The sequence below is a fragment of the Callospermophilus lateralis genome, chromosome 14 (genome assembly GCF_048772815.1).
Source record: "Callospermophilus lateralis isolate mCalLat2 chromosome 14, mCalLat2.hap1, whole genome shotgun sequence".
NCBI lineage: Eukaryota > Metazoa > Chordata > Mammalia > Rodentia > Sciuridae > Callospermophilus > Callospermophilus lateralis.
Window position 1 is genome coordinate 14,860,107 of NC_135318.1, and position 19,572 is coordinate 14,879,678.

At 50.2% G+C, this 19,572-nt stretch overlaps 1 protein-coding gene across 1 annotated transcript in view; it reads right to left on the reverse strand.

The window, feature by feature from the left end:
* Hs1bp3 (HCLS1 binding protein 3) overlaps positions 1-10,224 on the reverse strand; it is a 34,769-nt gene extending 24,545 nt beyond the window's left edge. Inside the window, exons 1-3 of the mRNA XM_076833618.2 lie at positions 10,142-10,224; positions 4,571-4,736; positions 1,139-1,346 (exon numbers count right to left, since the gene is read on the reverse strand). Of these exons, the coding sequence (XP_076689733.2) occupies positions 1,139-1,346; positions 4,571-4,736; positions 10,142-10,173 (406 nt within the window). The 5' untranslated portion in view covers positions 10,174-10,224. The remainder of the gene's footprint in view (positions 1-1,138; positions 1,347-4,570; positions 4,737-10,141) is intronic.
* Between the last annotated feature and the right edge of the window lie 9,348 nt (positions 10,225-19,572).

The following is a 19,572-nucleotide window of genomic DNA, read 5'->3' on the forward strand; positions in this document are numbered from 1 at the left end:
TGAGACATTATTTTACAGAAGAGGAACCAGGCATGGCAGCAAGGGAAGTTGGACCACCTATCCTATCTCTCCAAAAGAGAGGGGAGGGGGACACCTGAACCTCTCCTCCAGCTGCAGTCACCCCTCATACCGGCCAGGCGAGAAGAAAGGATTTTGGCTTTAAAGCAAATGGAGCAGGCAAAACCCCAGACCCTTGCGCAGGGCACAGAAATAGAATAGAAACCTGGGTTTTGCGACCCTGCCTTGTCTGAGTCCTTCTGTGTACTTGCTGGTTTTGCTTCTGTCCCTGACCCTTATTTTTTTTAAATTGGTTTATTTGCTGTCAACCTTTTTTTGAAAAATTCCCTTGTGTCCTATGGAATTAGGAGATGCACAGTGGTTAAGCCACTGACCTGAAGAGGGATAGTCAGGTAAGAGGCCAGCCCTCCCAGTGGGCCTGCCCTGTCCTCAGGGCTCAGGGAACAATTCCTGCCTTCAGGCCATGGGGTGGGAGCTGACAGAGTGTGCTGGGGTGGGGTATCATCTTAGCCACCACTTCCTATGTGGTAGGTAGGCTCTGTTTTAAGTGCATTGTAGGTTAGCCCCCTCAACACATGACCACTTGTCAGCTGGTCACCTCCCCACCTTACAGATGAGAAAACTAAAAGGAGAGCGAAGGGCTGGGGCACAGACTGACAGTGCTCAAGGTCTCCTTGCTGAAGACAGGGGTGCTGGGTCACAAGCCTCTCTGTGGGGGCAGAGGCAGAGAGGTAGTGTCCCAAGGGTCCTGCTCACCAGTCTAGCTGTGGAAGCACAGTTTACCCTCTATGTCACAGTCCCTAGGCCTGGCTGGCAGGAGGTAGAGGGTGTATGTGTAGGGGTGTTCAGGGAGGAGCTGGCCAGGAAGGCCTTGGGGGGCGCACTAGGGAGAACACACAGTGTGAGCCCATCCGGCACCCTGGCGGTCAGTCCCTCAAGAGCTGGCTCTCTTGTTCACCATTCAACTCAAGATGTCAGTGAGGTCTACCCGCCTCAACAGCCTAGTCAAAGCTTCCAGGCTGGGGAGGGCAGCTGGGGACTGGTTCCTGCTCCGCCCAGGCAGCAAGACCAGGTTCTGGGCCAGGGAAACTTCAGGAATGTTGGACAGAGCCTTAGGTACCTAAGAACTCTAGCAGCTCTGGGCTGCCTGCCAGTTGGGCATCCTTCGAGACGCAGCGCAGAATGTCATTGAACATGGCTGTCCTTTCCCGGATATCAGATTCCCCAACAAATAGCACCTTTCTGGGCAGTGGTGGCAGGTTAGCCGCTGGATAACGACTGCTCAGTTTCTGATAAAACTCCTCGATCTCGCTGTACTTTTTGGAGACCTGGAATGAGAGGAGCACGAGGTTTCGTGAGTGAAGAGCAGGAGGGGAGAGGTCTTCTTGCCTCCAAACCAGAATCCCAACAGGAGTGTGCCTGAGGCAGGCCTGCCTGTTGCTCTTCCACAGCTTCCCCACCTCAGGCTCTGGTCCCTTAGGAAAATCCTAGAGGCCCAAAGGAAAGCTGCAGCCATGGTGGGATTCTAGATACTGCTGCAGGTCCAGGTAAAGACAATTGATACAGGGACCCTTCCCTGGCCTGCAAGAGACCACTGCCTCCGCCTCATCCTGGGCTTTCTGTTGCATTAGCTGGTGATCTTAGCAGCTGGAAGACTGTCCGGTAATCTTCCAGCAATGCCATGAGTCACCTTTTCTCAGCACAGATCTCTTGTTGGCTGTCTCTTATACGTCAGCAGTAGCATTCCCTTCCAGCAGGGCCAATCCTAAGCCACAGTGGAACCAGGCACTGCTGAAACAGGCTCTCGGCACCGCCATCAGGACCTCTTAGCTTGCCAGGACCTGAGTGAAGCTCCTGCTGAAGGTGGTCCCAAGTGCCATCTGAGTCCCTGAGGGTGGTGCTCAGCATCCTGCAGGGCTCCAGGTTGACCACCTCTTCTTCCTCCTCAGCCTCTCCCTATTACTCCCAGGCAGCTTAATCATCTACTCATTCAATTATCAAGCTCTTGCTGTGTGTTTGCTCCACATGGAATATTCCAGCTGGCTCAGGTCTCATACCTGAAAGTGGTTGCAGCATAGAGGGTGTGGTGCCATCGTTGTAGTCTGTATAATCAAGTGTGGGCTACAAGAAAAGTCACCTGTCCTATGCCACAGCCTCTACCAACAGCCCCCACATTGCTGGATTCCTTAGTGCTTCCCCAGAGGCTGGGGCTGTCTCCCTGATGAGCCTGTAGCAGTGTGGAGGGCAAAGGCACGGGTGACTAACACGTGCACCCCTAGCCTTGGCCCGTCCCCTTAGCACCCTCTGGAACACGCTGGCAAGCAGGGGACAGAGACAATCCTATTCACTTGGGCTCAGGAGGTCTGGTGGTCCCCTGCACTGGCATCTGGGTCACTTAGCACCCCAGTTTTAAGGTTCTAAATACCAGAGATGGCTGGGGGTTTCAGAACCTCCCAAGTGGGGAGTCACCTGGGATAGGGGGCTGCTACCAGCAGCTGTCAGTACAAAAATCTGGTTCTAGAGCTTTCCTGAGAATAGCCCTTCAGGAAAGGCAGGGGGATCCTCTCAAAGAGTGACTGTAACACTGGCCCTGACCCACACTGTTTGGAGGACCTGGTGACTCCAGCCAAGAAGGCAGAGCAGGCTGCAGTGGGGGCCAAGCGCCCCCTGCTGGCCTAACTCCTCCATGTGGGCTGGGCCACGGACCTACCAATCTAGAGAGCATGAGAGGATGGGAGTTCTAAGGATGAGCTCCGAGACCATCAAAGGCCCATATCCATCAGTGACCTGCCTCAACCACAAAAGGAGAACAAGGGAGAGGAACTGAGAGCAGAGGGAGCTGAGACGAGAACTCACGTACGTGATGCACCCCGTGCACAGGCCATCACTGGGCAGATGGTAACAGAGCCCACAGCCCCTGAACCTGTGCACATGCCCACACCATGCTTACACACAGGGGTCTGCCAAGCCTTGAACATAGTACCCAGTCCTGAAGGCTGGTTTTACTTCATGGTTAGCAATTAAACATATCTATACTTTTTTTAAAAAAATGTGTCTTTTTAGGGAGTAGATGCTGAATGCTCATTAATTCTTTTATCTAAATCATGTAGCTCCAGAGAGATTTCAGGTTTGGGGCATGCAATTTTGGGCTACACCCCACCCCAGATCATCCCACAGGGAGGAAAGGAGTTCTGCTTTGCTTCTGCAGGTACTTCAAAATGTCTGAGAAGTACCTGCCAGTGTGCTCTGTGACCACACAGGGTATGAGCATTACTGGTGAGGACAAAGTAGCACTGGTGTGGCATGTGGAATTGTTACAGACATCCTCACATATGCCCTGCATGTGAGGTGGGCCTGCAGAACAGGACAGAGCACAATGACCTGGTGCCTCTCAAGGGTTCCCACAGTGCGGCTGCTCCCTCCTGTCCAGCAACACAATCTCAAAATGTTCTCTCTTTCTGCTTTTGTCCCTGAAGATATGGGTATGTTGAACCCCATCCTGAATAAATTGTGATTACCAGGAGCTGAAAACAGCCCTGCAGAGCAGAGTCACTCTTGGAACAATGCAGATATAACCAGCAGTTCACATTCTACCTGGGTTCTCACCAAGAGTGGGTCTAAGCAGCAGTCACATGAAAAACAGCACTGCTCTTTTAGGCTCTTCTCATGATGTTACTGAATGTCCCTTGAAGAAAGATTGTGCCATATATTTCTCTTAGAATTTGGTCTTTATAAATAGGTCTTCAAAGCTATAAAATTCATTGTTTCCCCCTTTTCCTTGGCTGCCAGGAGATTCAGAACCAACTTGTGAGCAAGTCTGCAGCAGGTTGCTTCCCTCTGGGCTGCAGGGCTCCAGCTCATTTTACCCTGTCCTAAAATCCTGTAGCCTATCTTTCCTGGTTGTCAGGTCCAGACCCTTTTTATAAGAGACCAAAGGGAAAAGAATAAATAAATGAACATGTGAATTCACCCTTTCTTGAAACTTTCTTCCCTTAGCTCTGATGACCCCACCAGAGTCTTTCAGTTTTGAGTGCAGACTTTTCCCTCTCCTTGACTCTCCCTGACCTGTGGGGGTCCCCAGGATCCCTTCCTCAGCCTTTCTCTGCACCTTCCACTTTTCCTGTTCTCTGAGCAACTTCATCTACTCCCAGACTTTTAACCTCACCTCCAAGTGGATGAATCTAAAACCTGCATCTTAGGCCCAACCATGGCCTAAGCTTGCGCTTCCTGTACCATCCAGGGAAGGAGCCTGGGTCTGTGCAGACAAAGCAGGACTGAAACCCTCCCACCCCACTCCCCACTCTCACAACCCCCCATGTCTCCCCACACTCTGTCCTCACAGTGATGCCCACACATGTGCAAGTTTGTCTCCCTAGACTGTGCACTTCTGATTCACCCTTGTGCCCACCTGTGGCATAGTCTGGCACTCCAGCCCCTGAGCAATAACTGGATGGGGAAGTGCCTACACCCTGACTCTACTTGCACCCTGGTGTTTCTACCCATCTTGACTTTAGGTACCCTTGGAACATTCTGGCTATGGTCCCCTGCTTACCAAGAACTGGACAACATCCTCAGGCCTGTGCTTGGCTGATTTGAATGCAGCCAGCCGAGTCACCACCAGGATCTGGTACTCTACATGGCCGGACATCATCTTGCCCCGCACCTCCTGGTGCTGGGGCACGGTCAGGTCAAGGCCCGTGTGGACATTCTGAACTTGCCTACCAAAGGAAAAGAAGGCAAGCCAAGTTCAGTTTAAGTTAGCAGCTTCTTCACCAGTGAAATGCAGGCAGACCTGGCAATGGCTGGGGGGCCTGGGGGCCCGGTTGCTGAGCTGGCCACCTTCTGCAGTCACTGCTCCAGGCCACCTGCCATGCCACATACCAACTCCTCACAAAGTCTGCTTCCCAGGACCAGGCCTGGGTGCCTCTGGTATAGACCGTCTGTTCCTAGCAGGAAACGGGGGAGGATTAGGCTCACAGAAAATCATGAAGAGTTAAGCATCTGACACACTCAGCATGTGCTGAACTTGAACAGACAGCATCCCGGAGCTCTGTGCAGACCAGGGAAGGAGCCTGGGTCTGTGAACCCGGACAGACTCACACCTCTTCCATCAGTGAGAAAGCAGGGGGGTGGCTACCGTGCCTGCCCAGCTGGGGAATGAGAGTGATGCTGAAGGTGGCCAGTGAGGCACTGACCAGGCCAGCCTCCACAGCTGGACAGCCAGGATCTCCCACTGGAGGCTGAGAAGGAACTAGCTAAACTACAGCTCTTGGAGAGTTTTCAATGGTATCCAGACACCAGGGTCTGTTTGGGGAGCAAAGAAGCCATGAGGGGTTCTCTCAAAGGGAGAACAGACATGAGGACATTCCTCATCTTGCAGACCTGTGTCACAGACCTGTATAGACAAACGCACCCCACACGAACACCTCTGGCAGGTACACTCTTGTTGTGCACCAGGCAGGCCCTTCAGAGTGCAGGCTGCGGCTCCAGGCCTGGACGGGCTTCTGGAGCTTAAACTGCTTTGTCTTGCCCTTCACTTCTGGAATTACTCCCCAGTCCATCAAACATCCATCCCCTGGGACTCGTTCCAAATGGATTCCTTGTGTCCCCACAGGGTAAACATGTTGGCCCTGTCACCAACACGAGGCAGCCATCAACAACTGGGAGACCAACTGTGATATGCTGCTCGTGGTGTGTGCATACCCAGTGACCATACTGATGGGCACACATGAAGAACACGCTCGTGTGCTGTGCACACGGTTAGTACAAGTCCCTCCTGAAGGCCCATCTGACCTGAAGTTAGTGGCCATGAGTTTCAGGCAGGACTAGGCAGTATGTTTATGCCAATCACGTTGGGCTTCCAGGGCCCAGGGGCAAAGGAGTCAGACAACTAGAAAACTGGAAACATGGTCTTTTTCTAGGCCAGGTCAGCCCTAGGTGAGAAGGCAGGGGGATGGTGTCAAAGTGCAGCGAGGGCAGAGGGATGCTCTGAGAAAAAGTGGCCACCAATTAGCCCTCTCCTTCTTTTGCCAGTGGTCAAATCACAGTGTCTGACGCTGAGCAGATTATGTGTGCTTGGGGTATCTCACTGCTACTGTCACAGGACAGGAGGGAAAGCAAACTGGAGGCTAAGGTGAGTGGGATAACAGCAGCGAGACCCCCAGCAGGTGGACTGTGCTAAGTCACTTCCACCTCCCATGGCCCCACAGTAGTGTGACTGCTCAAATACACCTTCAAGACAGGGAAATGGGCGCCAAGGGAGGGGCATGTGAGCTCTTGGTCGGTCCAGGCAGGGCCAGGGTTCAATCCTGAGAGTTGTACTAGAGCCTCCGTGGCCTCTTGGGGCATGATGAAGAAATGAGGCACCGTTTCTTTAGGATCATGATGAAAAGGAAGCACAGGTGGATGGGAGGGACAAAGGGGAGGGTCTCGCAGCTAGAAAGAAGACTGGAGGGGACCTCAGGACAAATCTCATCTCCCCTCCCCACCCTCTCCAGTGGGCTGGGCTGCCTGGAAGTGTCCTGGGTCTGAGAGCACCAAGATGCCTGTCCCTTACTAGCTGAGCTTCCCACTCCACTGCTGGAATCCCTTCGCCCCAGGCCTCGGCTCCCCTGCCTTCTCACCTAGGGCTGACCTGGCCTAATAAAAGACCATGTTTCCAGTTTTCTGGTTGTCTGACTCCTTTGCCCCTGTGCCCTGGAAGCTCAACATACATAGGCACAAACATATTGCCTAGTCCTGCCTGAAACTTATGGCCACTAACTTCAAGCTGCAGCAGTGGCTCTGGTATATGTAAGTTCTCAAAGTGTGGTTCCTGGACCAGCATCGGCATCACCTGAGAACTCATGTTAGGCTTGTGCAGGGTGCTGAGTCAGGAGCCTGGGATGGGCCGGAGATCTTCCCTTGTTGAGAGCCTGATGCACCTGGGCCTAATTCACTCACTCTCCATTCCTATGCCCCAAGGAAAACTTTCTTTATATAGACCAGGCAGGAAATATTTCAGGCTTTTTAGGCCCCTTGATCTCAGCTGTAGTTGTTCAACTCTGCCTTTGGAGCATGAAAGTAGCTACAGACCACACCTTCACAAAGAGGATGTGTTCTCATAGAACCCTAAGTCACAAAAACAAGTGGTGGGCAGACATAATGTGCCCCTCTGCATCCTAGACCAAGCTACTCAAATTGGAATGTGCCTACAAGGCCCCTGGTGATGATCTAAACATGCCAATTCTGAGTCCAAGCCCCGAGGGTGAACTCCAGCTGATGCTAATGCTGCTCTGTGCTGCTGCTCCAGGGACCAGCCCTTGAATAGCAAAACATTACAACTAAATCCTCCTTCTGAGCAAACCTCCAACATCCACTATCCCCTGATGACGCTGTTTCCTACTACGCTGAGGAAATGAAGCAATCAGAAGACCCACCCCTGGGCCTGCTCCCTCTTGGGGCAGTGGCCAAACTGGCGGCTCCTCCTAAGACAGGCCTCTCCACGGCCGTGGACCTGGCACACACCTACTCAGGAATGCGGCTTCTGCACTTGGCCCTCTTTTCTGCACCACAATGCTCTCTCCTTATTGGATCATCTGCTTGGCAGGCAGCCATACTCTTGCTTCCCCTATAACAAAAGTTGTCCTTTGACCCCGCTTTATTCTCCCTCCAGTTCTCACTCCCCTTTCCAGTCAAACTCAAGACAGTGACCTATATTCCCTCTCCTGTTTACCTTGAACCAATTCCAACAGAAATGTTGTCCTCATGATGTCCACCTGAACTGCCCTTGCCCACATTACTTGTGACCTCAGTGCTGTTATATTTGAAGGTGAATTCTCACTTCAACTGGATGGTTCCACAGTGCCCTCCTTAGACCTCCTTCTTCCCGAAGTACCTTCCCAAGGCGATCTGACTAGGTTCAAGGCTTTAAATACCATTCAGAACCAACGACACCCAATTCCTTTCTGCAATCCAGACTTTCAAGGCCATCCTCCTTCCAACCACCTTCCTGACATCTTCACTTGACTGTCAACAAGCTCCTCAAAATTAACCTGCCAGGCAAGTGCTGATTCCCTCTACCCCTAAACCTGCCCCTGAGGTCTTCCCATCCAGTAAACAGCAACCTCATTCTCTCGGCATCTGAGGACAAAAGGTTTGCAGCTGGTCTTGCCTCCTCATTCTTGTCCTCACACCACACACTGAATCATCAGCAAACCCAAAACAATCTCCTCAACACATCCAGAATCTACACGTCTCCACCCCAATATGCTGGACCAACCCAGCACCTGCCTGCTCTCCATGCATTCTTGGGGAAACTGCAGCGGATGCTAATGCTGTTCTGCAGCTGCCCACTGACGGCTCTGCTCAGATGCAGACCACATCAGCACAGCAGCCACGGGATCCCTGTGAACCAGGTCAGCTCTCACTGGCATCCTATCAAGCTCAGAGTGAAGTCCCTGGCCTTTCCACCCACCTCTTCATCACATTACCTGACATTTTCCCTTGCTCCCTGCACTCCAGCCACACTGGCTTCACAAGACTGGCTCCTCCATCCTCTCTGCCTGAGTACCCACTTTGTCAAGATTTCTTTCCCATAGCTCTTTCACTCGGAGAGCCTAGCTGAGACCTACCCAGCTATCAGTCTATCAGAAAGATGGCATTTGACCACACCAAATAAAACAGCATTCATTCCTATCGCTGTCTACCCCATCATTTTATTTCCCTTCCCAGGCACGTCTCATCGCTGCCATATTCTGTATCTGCCTATGGTTCACCTGCCCCCACTAAAGAACCATGGGCAGGGTCTTGTTCTGTTCACCACTGTATCCTAGAATCTGGACAGGTCCCTGGCACAGGACAGGCCCCTAGCACCTACTGGCTGAATTAATGCAAGGATGCATGTGGAGATGGGTGGTGGGGGGAAGCTGGGCTGGGAACATGAGCTGCCCCCAAGGGAAAGGCCACCTTCATTGCTGGACTAAGGCATTTGAACATATTCTGCAGGCAAGTTCTTTGAGTCTGCCGGTACCTGCTGGAAGGAGGGAATGAGCAGGATTCTCCATCAGCAGCACCTCATGCCTGTTAACACACCATGTGTGTGGGGAGTGGAGGGTAGGCAGTGAGGAAGGCTCCCTTCCCAAGTACCCAGCCCCAAAGTCACACTCTATAAATAGTCTACACAGTGCAACTCAAGGAATCTGCTGATGTGCTCTTACCTGTTTCTCCAATTTGCAGAAAAGGAAACTGAGACTCAGAAAGAGGAGACTTTCTAGGCAATAGGGCAACCTCTTCTGCCAACCTAGATGCAACCTGCAGCCTCACTACCAAGCAGAGACCAACAGGTTCCAACCCCAAGGCTCACAGAAAGAATTCTATTCTTTTTAGACTTGAAGTCACGGGTAGCTTGGGTTACAGGAGGAATGTTAACGTTTGGATTGGGCCACACATTCATGTACAGGACAAACTTCTCTCTTAGCCCAAGATTTTGTGTTACAGCTCAGGTGTGACATATATGAAAATACCCCAAGTGCATCACTGCTGGCCGTTTAAAAGGGGGAAGGAGTAAAACCACGTTCCTCCCAGTCTTTCCAGGATCTATCCTGGCGGGTCCTCTGGGTCTGACCCAGGGTGGACTCATCAGAGGCCTCTGCTGCAACTTCACCCTGAGCTCCCACCTTGGCAGCTGCCCCTAGTCTCTTCCACCGGGTTAGAGCGTTCCACGGCAACCGGCACGCACAGCTGCCCAGCACCTGCCACCTGGTGCGGGTCTGTCCAGTAGGGCCCGGTGTCCACGCCCAACCTGGCCCGCAGTGAGCGAAGGAAAGGTGGGGAACTCAATCTTCAGGCCCCAAAGAAAAGAACCCAAGTGGGAAGAAAAGGGGAGCAGTGGCTCCTCTGGGGCGCCTGAACGGACTGGCCGGGCGCCGGCCTTCCTCTGGGTCTGGGGTGAATTCTTTACCCTCTGGGTGCCTCAGTTTCCTCATCTGCAAAAAGGAGACACTCGATGGCACGCCACCTCTCACGCGGGGCGGCAGGGCCTGCAGGAACCGCCCGGGGCGCCGCGGTGGCGGCCTGCGCCTGCCCCTCCGCTCCGCGGACCCGGCTCGGCTCTGCGGGAGGCGCGGGACCGAGTCTGGCTCACCTGGAGGTGACGAGCACCGCCGGGGACTGCATGACTGCGGCGGCTGCGGGCGGGCGGGCGCGCGATCACGCGATCCGGCGGCGCCGACGTCGCTGCGTCCCCGCTCCGCGCTCCCGGCGCCGCGCCGCCTCTCCGCTGCCCCCTGGCGGCCGTGGCCGAGTTCGGTGGAGCCTCCGTGGCCCGGGGCCCGCAGCGATCTACCCTGCGACTCTGACTCCCGGGTCCTGCAACCATCTAGAAAACACTTATCCCAGGGCCTGGCGTGGTGACATTTGATCGGTGCATTGTGTAGCGCAAATGCTTAACCCCTGAAGAGACAGGACTGCTGTTTCTACTGCTGGTCCCTCTCTTTCAGCTCCTGGTGTTAGGTATTCATTGAACCAGTCAGTCAACAGAAATCTCCTGGGCTGGGACGTCCCGCTGTGGAGACTGGGGACTGCAGAGCCAACACCGTGGTGTGTCACAGGTCTGCTGCCTCTTCCCTTTCCCGCCCTGTCCTGGAGGCGCTCTTCCTCCTACTGCGGGCTCACACTCTGTACCCGCAGGCACTCTGTCGCACTGAGGAGCTTCAGAGAGCCACTGTCTGGGGGTTAGCAGAGCCTGGGGAACCCCTGGCCTGCCTCTGATGGCTGCCTTTAGGTCCCCAGCTGGGGGCCAGGGCAATGGGGTCCCAGGAACAGTTTTCCTCAGAAGGTGGCTTAGGTGGCCTGCAGAAGGGAACAGACATACTGGGGTAGATTCACCTCTCCTGAGAAGCAGAAGTCCTGTTACCTGCCAAAGGGGCCCAGGGAGAGAATGGCTAATTCTGGAAGCAGGGTCAGGGGACCGGTGCAAACCGTGGCCCTTATCCTGTTGCAGGTACAAAAGTCACAGAAGCTGGGGTTTAGCCATTCCAGAATTCACCATCGGGTGTCCTTGACCTAGCTGACAAACCACTACCATCATGCTCACCATCATTGTTACCTGTACTTTAGTGAAGAAATCCCACAGTAAAAAAGTTTGAAAAAAATGACTTTTCCCAGTGTGTCTTTTGAATAAGGGTTCAAATGCCTTACTGTTGTTTTTTTTTTTTTTTCCAGATTTGTTAACAGACAAGATAGCAATAATGGAGAGAAGGATGGCCAAGTAAATGAGAGTTCTGAGGGGCACCAGTGAGGCTGCAGGGAAGAGGCTAGAGGCTGGGGAGCCACAGCCTGCTGTCTGCTCATTGGCCTGTCTGCAAGGTAGGTTCATGGCAGCGAATTGCCTCCATGTCTTATTTAAAATGACACACCCTCTTTTAGAGGAAGGGAGCTTGGGGCTTGGTAGAAAACAGCCTGGGCTTAGCATTCTGGGAATCTGGGTGTGGTGCCCACAGTGCAGCAATCACCACTGCATGTTTACCCAAGACACATGATGTGCCGGGGACTGAGAATCTGCAGTGAATAAGACACATTTTCTGGCTTCACAGGGCTTCTTTGCCTTCTTTCCTTGGGAAGGAAAAGGATCAGAAAAGGCTTTCTAAAGGAGCAAAATCCAAGGTAAACCCTGAAGAAATAAAAATGGCAGGGCTTGTGTAGGGTTATCTACAAAGCCCTAGAGATAAGAAAGAATGTGTTAGGGAATGAACAGAGGCAACAAGAAGAGGCTGGGGCCTGGAGAGCCTGTTGCACCAGGTTTGAAGCTCTGCATGGATCCGGAGGCAAAAGGCCGTCTGAGGGTTGCAGACATAGGAGTAGTCTGGCCAGCTAAGCTAAGTGCGGTGACTTGGAGCATGTTATGCTCAAGGTGAGAACAATCCAGACTGAAGATAGTGATGGCATGAGCTAAGGTGAGGGCTGCTCAGGAGGAGAAGAGGGGACAGGTTCTGGAGAGACCTAGAAGATGGAGTTGGTCAAGACCGGAAAATCAAATGGATAGGAGCCAGAGGAGTAGAGATGCACTATGGTTTGCTTCCTAGGAATGTCTGGACAGTGGTGTCATTCTCTGGGCAGGGCACTTGCAAAAGGAACATAGTTATGGTAGATGATGAGTCTGTTTTGGACAAGTGGTGCTTGAGGGTCTGGCTATGTGGAAGTGATTGAGTTTATGGGTATAGACCTCAGGAGGTTCTGATGTGGGGGTCCTGGATAGAAAGGAGGCTGGGGTTGGGATGAGCCCACCTAGTGAGAATCCATAAAGAGACAGTTCAGAAGGTTCTAGGAAAGCAGAAGTAGAGGCTGCAAAGGAGGGGACTCCCCATGGATGTGCAGCTGGTAGCATGTCTATCTTCAATGCCTTGTGAATAAAGGAGGAGACTCACCCCTGGTCTGGTCTGGGTTTGCCAAGTGTGCAGGACAGGGGGCCTACGCACACCTGGTGTCTGCCAAGAATACAAGTCTTCCCATGAAAGTGACCCCATCCCTGATAGCAATCCCATTTTCTGCCTCCGTGGGTCCTGCCTGTCCCTGAGTGGCTCCAGTCCATAATTGTCTACAATGCATGGAATGTGGGCTCTAAATCTGATATTTTCTGCTTCCTGCTTGACTCGAGGAGGCCCTTCCATGGCTGCAGTTGTGATAACGCAAACCACATTGCAAAAGATTTTCTCTTCCTCTCTTTCCCACTGCCCTGGGAGGAATGCTCCCTGCTTGTCTCCACCAGGGGAAGTCACTGGCCGCAGGGGCAGTGTGGTCAGAGGAGATACCCACGGTAGTGGTGATCTGAACTCTGGCCATGCCAAGCACTGACATTGTCCTTGTTTCTCATTTTGTGGGTCTTCTTGGAATCTGCTGATTTATTTCTGTCCCCTAATGTGATGCTTGAGAGGTTCTAGGGGTCTGAGCACCTCCACATGGAGCAGGGCCACCACCTTGCCTGTCACTCAGCCGTTACTCATGCCAGGCCTGGGGGCTGCAGAAAGAGTTAGAGGCTTGTCTAGGGGCACTCTTAGATGACTCAGGGACAGTTGGAGATTTCAACAGGGAAGCTGACCCAGGGGACTGTGTGTGCCCTGTGGAGATGGAGGGCACATAGTAGCCTAGGTTTGGAGTACACGTGGAATTCTTCCAGCAGGAGCCAGTGTTAGATGCCAGTCATGAAAAGTGGGTGTTCTCTCTTTGAACCTTGGTTTTCTCCTTAAAGATACGGGTACAACAGAAACTTTTAATTCATATCATTGCTGCAAATTAAGTGAGATCCAATGTGATTGAAATGAGGTGAAGTACGTGGCAGACAGTGTCGATCAGATATGCAAAAGCTCCCTGTAGTTGGCCTCCTTCCTCTTGCTTTTATAGCTGTAGATGCTGGAAAGGTAAAACACTCACGTTCCCTTTGTGATTAGAAAAGGCCATCTGATACATCTCCGGTATGAACGTAGAAGTCCCTATGGAAGGTTTATCTTGCTAGGAGAAAACTCTTTGTCCCTTCCCTCTCTTCTCCCTGGAAAGAGGATTAATACTGGATACAAAGCAGCCATCTTGGGAGCATGAGGCACAAACATGAGTTTGGAGTTTACACATTGAGGATAGAAGAGCCTAGGACCTGATGGCATATGAACTAGCGTATCAGACCTGGGCTCTTTCTCTAGACTTCTTACATGAGTATCTAAACACTCTAAGTGGGATTTCCTGTAGTGGATTCCTTGTTGATACAGTTGTGAAGTACTTTTATAACACCTGGCATGAAAACTGTTTCCTGTGGGGTAGGGATGATTGAGGAGGAGGAAGAGAAGAGATAAAGTGTGTTCTAGGCAGTGGTGCAAAGCCAGTTGTCTTGAGAGAGACAGAACATTTTGTGGAGCTGGGAAGGAGGGCTATAGGGGGTCACTGGGAGAGCAAGTGGCAGAGGCCATCAGAAGCCCTTGATGGAAGGGCCTTCTGTGATATGCAAAAACTTAAAGGGCTCACCGAACAAAGGGAAAAGCATGTTTCAGGAGGCGGACCCGGGTGTGATTAGCAACAGCAAATGCTCAGTCCATCAAGGAAGGTAAGAAGGTACCAAAGGAAATGCAGCTGGGTCGTAGTTAGAGAGGTCAGACAGACTTTATTCTGGACTATTGCATGAGAGACGGGGACCATAATACAGAACTGAACTCAACTCCTCATATAGCATGGGGGAGGAGTTATAGCCAAGTAACAGGGTGGGAGCAGTGGATGGAAAATACCAAGAAACATCAGAAGTTCAGGGGATCCTGATTAAACCAAATTGACAGGATTCTTGCTGAAGACCAGCTGGGTGAGGAGGCATGACTTAGCAGGAACCTGGTCAGATGTGGAAAGTGGAGGTTCTTGCTAAACTCTCTTAACAGGGATCTTGCTGAAACGGGGTGCTCCCCTGCCCCCCACCCCACCAATCTCCTGTGCTAATGCAGGAATGTTCGGGGTGAAATCACTAGATCATGAGAGCTGTGACCTAATCAGTGGACTATCCGTTGGTGGATTAATAATTTGAAAGGACTGCTGTAGAGGAGGGCAAGGGTCGGCAGATGGGCTGTGCCTAGAGGATGTGGGTCACTGGAGCCATGTCCCCTCCCTTCCCCTCTACTTCCTGGCCATCTTGAGCAGAGCAGCTTCCCTCTGCCAGGGCCTTCCACCATGATGTCTGCCTCAGATCGGCTCCAGAGCCATGGAGTCAGCAGACCATGGAACGAAACTCTGAAATTGTGAGCCCAAATAAACTCTCCTCTACGTTGTTCTTGTCAGGTATTTTGGTCATAGTGACAAAAACCTCACACACATTAGGTTTTACAAAGGAGTAAACAGATGGGCATAGGAGGTAGTTCTGGGTGCTAACTAAAGGCTGGCTAAGCTAAGAACCTTTATCAGAGAGAAGAGTCTCCTCTGGCCTGGAGGAGGCTGGAGTCCCTGTGGGTCAGGAGGAGACTGGAAAGGAGAGGGGAACACGGGAGCCAGGCACCCACTTCCACAAGCTGCACTTGGAGCCCAGGAGATAAACAGAGGCTTTAAAATGATAGAGGAAGAATCCATGCTCATGGTCAAAAATCTAGAAACTAGTTAGAGAGATAGATCACCTCTCAATGGCCATTAATATTCTGTCGTTACTTCCATCCTGACAGTTTTTCTCTGCCTGTATGATATATCTCTTCTTTTAAAGAATAATGAATCTTAGTGGATATGCTATTTTATAACTTCTTTTTAGAGAGAGATTTTTTTTTTGATATTTATTTTTTAGTTTTCGGCAGACACAACATCTTTGTTTGTATGTGGTGCTGAGGATCGAACCCGGGCCGCACGCATGTCAGGCGAGCGATATACCGCTTGAGCCACATCCCCAGCCCCTATAACTTCTTTTTAAATTTATTAACTTGTGAATGTCTTTCCATGTTCAATTACCTCCCAGACCATAATTTTATGGGTGCAGATGCCATGATGGATTTATGTAGTCCTTAAACAACATGTACACGAGGAGAAGGCTGCACGTGTGTTCAGGGAGGAGCAGGGTGACCTCTGAAATGCTGGGAGGAAGGCTTGGGGTACAAGTGCCGTTTGGGAGCCCGTTTGGTCAATCTTTGCACATCGTTAATGTTGAGTAGCACAGGGTCTGGGGAGAGGGAGACAAGAGACACGGGACACAGAGCTCCATTTCTTTGCATAGTAAAGTCCTAAATTTGGGGAGAGTTGACTGCAGCTAACTGAAGAGCTCAGGGAGAGGGGTGTGGCAGGAAGACAGACACCAGGGGCGGGAAGACTGAGGATCTCAATTCTGCCACCCTGAGTCCTATTCTTCTCTGTAGTGCTCTCTCCTCCAGGGTGCTGGCTGGCCCCTCAGGCCTGCAATGACCTGCTGTGCAGCAACCTCAGCCTTTGACACAAAGAAGGAAATGGTGTCCAGTGTGGGGTGCAGCATGCCCAGAGCCCCACAGTCCCCGGAAGTGACAAAGTCAGCAGGGATCAGCACAGGCTCAGGACTTCTCAGGAATCATGCGTGGGCAGAGCCCTCAGCCCTGTAGTTCGGCAGCTGTGGAAGCTGCTCCGCTGTGTTCCACATACTTCCCCCCATGCTTCAGCATCCCGGGTTCATTTCTAGAATCCTGTGAAAGGTGGTCAGTGAAAAATGATCTGTTATTTTACAAGTACATTTATACCTTCACAAATGAGGCTGAACATATTTCCACCTGTTTGGTGGTCTTGTATTTTTTCTTTGTGATTCTCCTGATTTCCTTTGTATATTAAAAAAAAAAAATTACCCATTTGCCTTTTTCTTGTTGATTTGTAAGAATGCTTTATCTATTAAAGGTACTAACCTTTTGGGATAGATGCTATTTCATTTGTCTTTTCCCTCCCTTCAGTTTTTATCTTGAAAAGGTTCCAAACTCACAGAAAGCCTAAAGAGTTACCAGGAGACATCATTTTATCTCACAGGTGGGGTCTCTGCTGAGAGTGGCCACAGGAAGTAGGTTAGGCAGTCCCTGGGGGTTGGGGACAAAGCAGCACTGGGCAGAACAATCACAGCAGAGGCAGCAGCCCACCACAGGGGGAGCTCTTGGGCTGGGGTGACCCTTCTAGCTGGGTCTGAATTAGAACAAGGGTCAGCCTCTCAGCCCCCACATCACCAGGCACCACATGGGCTACTCTAGGAGGGCCTGCCTGGGGTTAGACAGCTAACCTCTGCTTTTGGAGGACTGAGTAGAACTGCAGGCCATAAGTCCCTGGAGGTGGGGCATCAGCACTTTGGTCCTGGAGCATCTCTTCCCTGGAGCCAGGAGCTGGGTTGCATACCACACACACCCTGCACAGTCCTGCCCTGTCTCCTTTACCCCTACCCATCCAGTTTCTGCTTTGTTTTTTTTTTTTTTTTCCTGAAACATTGAAGAGTTAGTTGTAGACATGACACTTTATTCTGAACACTTCAGCATGTACCTCCTTGGGAAAAGAGCATCTGCCTGCATAATCAACAAAAATGCCCGTACTCTGAAAGGTGACATGGATACAATCTGATTATCTAATGCTCACTAATACTGCACTTTCCTCAGCTGTCCCAACAATGTCTTTTATTTGTAACTCCATCCCCTCCCTTTTCACCCCTAATCAAAAATTTAATTGAAAGTTCTGCTTTTTACTTAATTATCATGTCCCTTTAGTCCTCTTTATTTTAATACTGTTCCCCAGGCATTTTCATCTTTGATCACACTGACATCTCTGAAGAGTCCAAGTCTTCCGAGTGTGGACATTAATCTTGGTAGTTTTGATAATGAAATTATACTTAGAAAAGTATTCCTTACCCAGTCTCAATAAATATTCACATATTTCCTTCAAATCTGCTCATCATAGTTTCATTTTCTGGGGTCATTGGATTCACTAGAAATTAATTTTTGCTTAAAGTCATAAGGGTAAATGTTTTCCCTAAATAGTTAATCAAGTACACAGCATCATTCATCACTAACTTTTATTGAACAATTTGTTCTTTTCCTTCATGTTGTTGTCACCAGTATTTTATTCTAAATACTTTCAACCATTTTTATGTGCTTCTGGATTTTCTATTCTATTCTAGAATCTGTCATTTCTGTTTCATTTGTGTTGGGAAGAATGAGTTTATTCTTAATTTTATCCTGAAAATGAAGACCTCCAAGAAGCATTTATTGTCTTACCATGTAAAACATGAGTCAAAGAACAAAGAAGAGAGGGATTCCTGAGTATGTTTACGCACAATAGACACAGTGACCGGTGGACAGACAAGCCCCTTAGAGTGGCTTACCTTTGGTACGGATGACTGAGAATCTGTGTCTTCCCCACCTTCTATTCTGCCCAGGCTGTGTTGGGCATCCTGCATCAGGGTATCTTTCCTCACCAGGCATGCAAATTTAAATCAATCTTACAGCAGGAAACGGTCATTCACTATGAGGTTGCATCATAGTTTATTTTGTCCTTAATGTATTAAATGCCACTTTGGTCATTTCCCATTTTTACTATTACGTCCAGTTTTTGAAAATCCTTATATATTTAAAATTCTTGACTTGGACTTATTCAAGTAGATCTATAAATTGAATTAAATTTCTATAAGTGAAAGTTCCAGGTCAAACGATTTCCTTTTCTCAAACATTGACGCTGTCAAACTGCTGCATGTGTCTATGAATTTATGCTCCTGGTATACCGAAGTGCCATCTTCCCATCTGCTCATCAATAAATAAGTCTTTTCTTTTTCAGTTTTGCCAACTTATCAGGTAAACAAAGTGCTACCTCATTGTTCTTTTAGCGTGCAGTTTACTGATAACTTCTTGGGTTTTGATTCTGTTACCCAGTGGTTTTATTAATTTCCAGATTTGTGTCCATGGCCATCAAGAGAGACATTTGGATTAGAGGCCTATAAGAATTGTCATGTCCTGGGGTGAAGTCACAAGTCAGCAGCCCCATCCTCTGCAAGGCAGCCTCAGAGACCACCTTCTATAGGCAAACTGTATGAATGACTTTGCCATGTGGGCCCAAAGACTTGAGACCGCCCGCCCAACTCAACTAGATCCAATAAGCCCTTCATACTCTGTTGCAGAACCCAAGAGACCTTTTGGTCCCAGTTGGTTGTGAGGTCTCATCCTGGATCTTCTGGTCCCTCCAACCGTGCTCCTGGCCTTGACCTGTGAGACCCTATTTCCCCAGGCTGAAGATAAGTTGTCCCCTTAATCATTGTGCATCTAGAATAGAAACCCTGATATCTTTCCCTGACCAAGGTCGATGGACTGGACATTCCAAATTATTGCACACTCTGCTTTTATTCTTAAATTTAAAAAAAATCATGTGTGTCCATAAAGGTCTCCAAGAGAACTTAATGAAAACACAACTCCAGACCATTGAAAATATTGGTATTCATGATGGGCAAGTCCACAGAGGGGAGATGCCATAAAGACAGTGGCCATCAGAGGAGACCAGATGGGCAGATTATTAACTAGTCTTCTAATTATTAAACCAGGATTTACCCAGATAACAATAAAAGTCACCATTAAATGAGCTATCGCACGTGTTAGAGACTGAATTTCCTGTATTCCTGAATTTCCTGAATTTCCTGTATGCACACTCAATAAGCAGGCATTCCTGTCCTCACTCACAGATGCGAAGATGGGAGACACAGGTTAATTAGCTCCATCAAGATCACAAAGCTAGTGCACAGCAAGGTGGTGCAGAAGCCCAGACTTCACCATGACCCCATATAGTAGTTTTATTCCTGACTTCGACACAGGCATGTGGTTACCTCACTTCCCAGGATGCCTTGCAGCACCAGGTAAGCTTGATCACTGCAGAGTCCAGAGTGGGAGGCACTGGTAGAAACCAATCCAAGATCAGGGTTTTAGTAATCTCAGAGGCAGGGGGTTCGGCCACACAGTGATGCTGTTATGATCTGTGACCAGCAGGTGGCAGTGTCTGCCAGCCTGCTGCCATTTGTCCCTAAACCAAAGGCTCTGAGATGTCCTGTGGAAGGCTCATGGGAAAGAATCTACCCTTCTCTTTTCTCTGTTGCCCTCC